This window comes from Columba livia, chromosome 1, assembly GCF_036013475.1.
Source record: "Columba livia isolate bColLiv1 breed racing homer chromosome 1, bColLiv1.pat.W.v2, whole genome shotgun sequence".
NCBI classification, from domain to species: Eukaryota; Metazoa; Chordata; class Aves; order Columbiformes; family Columbidae; genus Columba; species Columba livia.
The window spans coordinates 96,780,736-96,786,754 of NC_088602.1; the positions used below are offsets into that span (position 1 = coordinate 96,780,736).

The following is a 6,019-nucleotide window of genomic DNA, read 5'->3' on the forward strand; positions in this document are numbered from 1 at the left end:
GGTCTCTAGTACTGGTTGGCTGAGGAGAGATTTCCTTTTCTCCTGGAACAAAGAACTAAACTTAATAGAGGTCCTGAAGAAAAATCTTGGAAGTGCTTTATGATTTTTGTTTTATTTTCCTCCGTTTTCTCAAGCAAAGTGACAGATTTGGGACAATGGGACTAAAGGGGGGGAAGGTCTGCCTGTTGTGTTTTTTCCCTCTGTGTCTTGAGGAGAGATTGATCTCATTTTCACACCTGATTTTAGAAAAGCCTTCATGCCCAAGAGCCGTGCCCAGACCACAGGGTTTTTTCTTGCTGGAACTTAAACTTCAACTGAGGTTGAACTTAAACTCTTGTCTCTCTTCTTAGCAGTCCCTTCTGCCTTGTTGGGTGTTTTTCTGTTCAACTTTTTGTTTTCCATGAAGGAAAGCCTCTGTAACAGGATCTTCTGCTTCCTGCTTTTCCTCACCTGCCTCCATGCACTTCCTGGGGAAGGGTCATGAGCGGGAGTCACAGCCAAGGGCTTTCCAAGACCACAGGGCTCCTCAATGCCAGGTGATGTTTAACTGAATGTCACTTTAATTCAATATTTTTCTGAATTTAGCTCCTCTGGCCTGGATTGATCCAATTTCTCCAGAAGCACGGATGCCAGGATCTCAGCCACCCTTGGTTTCCTTAGACCCTGGCTCCACGAGAAGATAATTCAGCCCCTCAGCCCTGAAGTGCCTTTTGGAGGTGCCCTCTCCTCTCTCTCCATCGCTCTCTGTGACTGCAAAAGGCGCTGAGACGTGCAAGACTCCTGACGTAGGTGCTCCTGCTGTTGGGAAGGCCCCTGGGATGCAGTCCCTGCATTGCTGTCGCTGGGGCCTCGTGCTGAGCCCTTTAGCTGCCTTTTCGCTCCTCTCTGGCAGAGCCTGCTGCTCCAGTAGTGGGCTGTCCACGTGCCCCTTCCCTGGTTCCTCCAGGATGGCGGATGACCCCTTAAAGGCAACTTTAAGGGTAACAGAAATGCAAACCAGCCATAACCAGAAATGCGTGTTAGGCAGGATCTGTGTCGTGACACCAGGAGAGAAATAGATCTCCCACAACACTCCTAAATTAAAACAAGGACGCTCTCAAGAGCAGCTTTGGGACTGCTGTTACGGTCAGTGACCAAACTTATTTTTCCTTCTTTCTTTTGGCAAAGTATTTGTTTGTTAAAAGTTTCTGTTTTGTCAAAGCCATGTTCATGCTCTGCATCATGCGTTAGTCCTGCTTCCCTGCCAGCTCCATCATGATCCCTGCGCCAGGGGTGACAGACCCCTCTCAAGTGCGGGAGACACTTTATAGCATGTCAAAAAAAAGTTTTGCTTTCTTCTATCTGAACCAAACCCCTTTTCCACGCTTGGAAGAAAGCTGTTTCATGTGTTTGGAAGAGACTTTGTGTCTCTCTTTCAAGGAGGGGCAGAAACAGAAGCAAAATAACAAAAAGCCAAGGGCGGGTTATAAAGACCCACAGATCAGACCTCCTTCACAAGCATCCTTGAGACACCCACTGGGGTGTCCCGTTTAGCCTGTTTGATCCCGTAGAGGACCTGTCAGTACCCCTGGGCACCCCTTGTGTTTCAGCGTGCTGCCTGGCATCATCCCTCTGGGAGACCTGGCACCCATTCCAACCAGACTGTTGTTTCCAGGTCAGTCTCCGCATTTCTGCTGACCGCGTTGCCTCCGTCATGAGATCATGTCTTTCCAGAGAAATCCCTCTAATGCCTTCATTCTCCGAGACCAGTATATATAGGGGGAGCTTCCCTGGGGCTGCACTGTGCAGTCCAGCCAAGGCATCACTGTCTCTCCAGGAGCTTCACTGCCCCTGCCATTTTCCCCTCGCAGCCACAGGTCGCAGCAGCAGCCAGAATGGACATTACCATCCAGCACCCCTGGTTCAAGCGTGCTCTGGGACCCCTCATTCCAAGCCGTTTGTTCGACCAGTTTTTTGGAGAGGGCCTCCTCGAGTACGATCTCCTGCCTTGGTTCTCTTCCACTATCAGCCCCTACTACAGGCAGTCCCTCTTCCGCAGTGTGCTGGAGTCAGGCATTTCAGAGGTAAGGGCCCTTCGGATTCCTCTCCTTTTCCTTCCCCTCCCTCCTTACACCTCTGCCTGCTCCTCCCCACCCTCACCGCACTGGCTGGGTTTGGCGACTGTAGCCCTGTGCTGGGGTGTTAGGGGGTAAGGAGGACCTCCAGCCCACCGCCAGGCACAGTGAGCCCCCCTTCTTGGGCACGGAGGGAAACCCTCACTGGGGAGAAGGCTTCCCTACAAGAAACAGAGATCATTTTGGCTCCTGACGGTTGTTTTTGACATGGAAAAGGCTGCCTTTGCTGCCCTCATGTCAGACGGCCATATGAGGAGGGAAGAGCTAGGCTGCTCCCAGAGTAAGCGCCCACGAGGGCAGCTCAGCGTGGGAGAGGACCCTGGCATGCGGGAGCTTCCTCTGGCCCCCTCCTCTGCTTCAGGAGCTTGGTGGGCTTTGCAAGCTCACGCTGGAGGACCCAGGAGCAGTCATCTGTAGGCAGTGTGTAGGAGGAGCACGTAGCAGTGGAGACTGTAGTGTGAAGCTCAGGGACCAGTACTTTCTCTAGCTCACTCTTACTGGTTTCCTCCCAGAGCTGAGACCCCAAAGAAACCATAAATCACTGAAAGGACAAAACCTTTGCTATCAGAGAATATTGGACTGGTTTCCATTCCCCCTTGCTGCTGAGCTCTGGTGCATCTGGCAGATCACTGGGTGCAAAGGGGTCCCCGCCCAGGAAGAGTGGCGAGAGGTGATACCTCTCCCCAGAGCAGTAGCAATGGCGCAGACCCCTGCCACAGCCTCCCAGTGTCCCTGTGTCCCCACCAAGGGATAGAAGACCCCCGCTGAGGCCCATAGTCCCAGACAGGGAAGCCGTGCTGCTGCCAGACCCCCCCCTTCTCCGGCTTTTAAGCTGTCATGACGCTTCCCTCCGCACTTAGAGCTCATGTCTTACTGTCTGACAATGTTCATTTCAGGTGAGGTCTGACCGGGAAAAGTTTACAATCATGCTGGATGTAAAACACTTCTCTCCCGAAGACCTGAGTGTGAAGATTATTGACGACTTTGTGGAAATCCATGGCAAGCACAGTGAAAGACAGGTAAGGGCAACTGGGGAGTCAAGCTCTGTTTACTTTCTTACCAATCGTCCTCAGCTGAAGGGGAAAAAAAATAATATATCAGAAGAAGGAGTTATTTATCTATTGACATTATCAGCATGGCCCATTCCCATAGAGCCCCAACCTGATATCTGACAATAACAAGCTAATCCACTCCTCTTTTGTTTATTTTCAATTATCACCTTCCATAACCATCAGATGACGTTGTCCATTGTTCACTAATGTTCACTAATCATCTGGGCTGCCAAAGCATGGCTGAGTTTTCATAAACCAGAACTGTTAGTGAAAACGGAGCATTCATATGCTGATTTGGGAGAGAAAAGCAAGAGTAAACAAAACAAAAGAAAAACAACTGAGTGCCGCAGGCTTGGAAACTTTTAACACATATGTCATGGAAATGTCTGTGGGGGTCGAAAAGTGAATTACACCAGCAGGGGTTTAATTCTTCTCATACATTTTTTTGGCCAGACAAAGCTCTAGCCTGGAAACAGTCTGTATTTTTTAATATAGTTGTTTTTTTCCAGAGGAAGAGAGCAGCCGTATTCATGGCTGAGTTGAAAAAAGATTGCATTTATCATGTTTTTGGCCCCCCAAAAAGGGGGGATGGGATCGTGTGCTTTGACTGTCACCATATTGCTGCCTAGTAAGGAAATACATGAGTCCACACATGTGCATTGCTTTTACCTTCACAGAACCACACACTTTGTCTCCAAGCATCCTTTAAAATTGGAGGCTGTGGCAGTGCCCCCATCCAGATCAGATCCTTACCTCTACTATAGCCAAAATCAGCCTACTATAGCCAAAATCAGCCTACTATAGCCTGCTGTGCTGTTCAGCTCTTGCAGCTCCAAGGTCACAACGGGGGGACACCTGCCCCTACAAACCTGCAAAATAGAATAAAAAGCAAATAAGCAGCCAGCGATGCAGGCAATACAGTGTCATGATAAACCAGGGTGAATGTGGACCCCACCTCTGATGGAGTTGTGGGGTCGAGGGGTTTCTGACGGACCTTCCCCCCTTTCCCCACTGCCTCTCAGGACGACCACGGTTACATCTCCCGTGAATTCCACCGCCGGTACCGCCTGCCCGCCAACGTGGACCAGGCTGCCATCACCTGCTCCCTGTCCAACGACGGCATGCTGACCTTCTCGGGCCCCAAGGTCCCCGCCAACATGGACGCCAGCCACGGCGAGAGGCCCATCCCCGTGTCCCGGGAGGAGAAGCCCACCTCCGCGCCTTCCTCCTAAGCCTGCCTGCTGCTGCAGTGTGCAGGCTGCCGCCGTCTGCGGGTGTCATTCCCAGAGCCATTGCATAGATACCAGTGAATACCTAGAGGGGTTTATTTTGTTGGTTCCTCCCTCCTCCTTTGTTTCTCTTTATTTTTTTTTTTTTCCCCTTGGATGGGATGAGGGGCTGGGTGAGCGGCTGGTGGACTTTGAAGCTTAAACCTGCGAGCTGTGCTGTGGGGATGCTATGGATGGTGCGTGCTGCCACGCTGTTGTACTTGCTGAAAGGGTCTTCACCCGGTGCTGTAGTCCATAACCACCATCAGGTAGGAGGGAGTGCACAAGTAACACTGGCTCTTGGGGCACCCACCAAGTCTCGAAATGGGGGGAAAAGCCCTGCAGACATGCAGAGTTAAACGGGTTACTCTTAAAAGAGAAGCAACAGAGCCAAACCCCACGCCTGAGATCCTGCGTACATACAATGAACATGCCATGGGTTCCTTGCAACTTTAGGAGAAATAACAGTGTCTTACCTTCGGGGGTTGCAACGGATATTTTGTTTTCAGCCAAGTGTCTAAGTGTATCTGTTCACACCATTACCCTGTCATTTCCCTTAGGGACAACTGACCCGAGGACAAGCATGTCTTTCCACTGTCTTAGTAAGGCCCTTGAGGGAGAGAGGGGGGCTCAGTGCTGTGCAGAGGCTTCCCATCCCCAGCCAGCTCTCCCCAGCCTGTGCGTAACACGCCATCTCCATTGCTCTGGCTGTAATTCTAGGGTAGCTCCACCTCTTCCACTGGTATCTGGCACTCGACCTGAGAATGTGGTCAGTGGCGGTCAATAAAGAGATATAGGAAACACGCAATTGGCTTTGGGTGTTTCATTTGTTCCTTTCTAAGGCTTTTGAAGTTGAAAGGTTAGCACGGTGCCTAATGTCGTGTGGAGGGTGTGCTTTCCTCCACTGGAAGTACATTTTGTGATAATGACTTGCCCTTTCTTTTGTGTTCCTGTTATCATTCATACAAGCGAAACAAAAAGATTAAAAAAAAAAAAAAAGAACAAAATTCAACAGCTCAACAACCATTCCTCTTCTTAAATTCATTGTGCCAGTGAAAACGGCATTGCAGACCTCATCTGTGTGACATGATGTGAAGGGTTTCATCTGAAATGAATGATTAAAGCTGTTTGATGGTGGGGATGGTCAAGTGTAGGTACTCGTTCTCCCTGCAATTGCTGCACATGAAATCTATGGCTCCCAAGCCTGCATAGGTGTGAGTGCTCAAGACTGCAGGTTTCAGCACTCTAATAACTTTCCATGCAGATGGAAATCTGGGGTGTTTAAGAAAAGCATAGCATCACTGATAAACCTGCATCCCCGTAATTAAGCTCATAGACAAAATCAGGTTGGATAGTGAGTGCTTCTCCTCTTGGTAGAGATCTTCACATCCAAGACCTGCAGTGTGAGATAGAGCTTCTGAGGTCCACCTTGACTCTTAAGTAGAGAAGGTCATTGCTTCTCCAGAAGCAGACACAAATTTGTCTCAATTGACATGTCTCTGGGGACTTCTGGATCACACCTACAAAACAAGGTAGGGTGACAATGAAACAAGTGCATCCATCCCAGGAAAGAGTACACGTCCAT

At 49.8% G+C, this 6,019-nt stretch overlaps 1 protein-coding gene across 1 annotated transcript; it reads left to right on the plus strand.

The window, feature by feature from the left end:
• The first annotated feature begins 1,659 nt into the window (after nt 1–1,659).
• On the plus strand, nt 1,660–5,242 carry CRYAA (crystallin alpha A). Its single transcript, XM_021286513.2, has 3 exons — nt 1,660–2,063; nt 3,011–3,133; nt 4,189–5,242. Exons 1-3 carry the CDS (start codon nt 1,875–1,877, stop codon nt 4,396–4,398), a joined length of 522 nt encoding a protein of 173 aa, XP_021142188.1. The 5' UTR covers nt 1,660–1,874; the 3' UTR covers nt 4,399–5,242.
• The last annotated feature ends 777 nt before the right edge of the window (nt 5,243–6,019 follow it).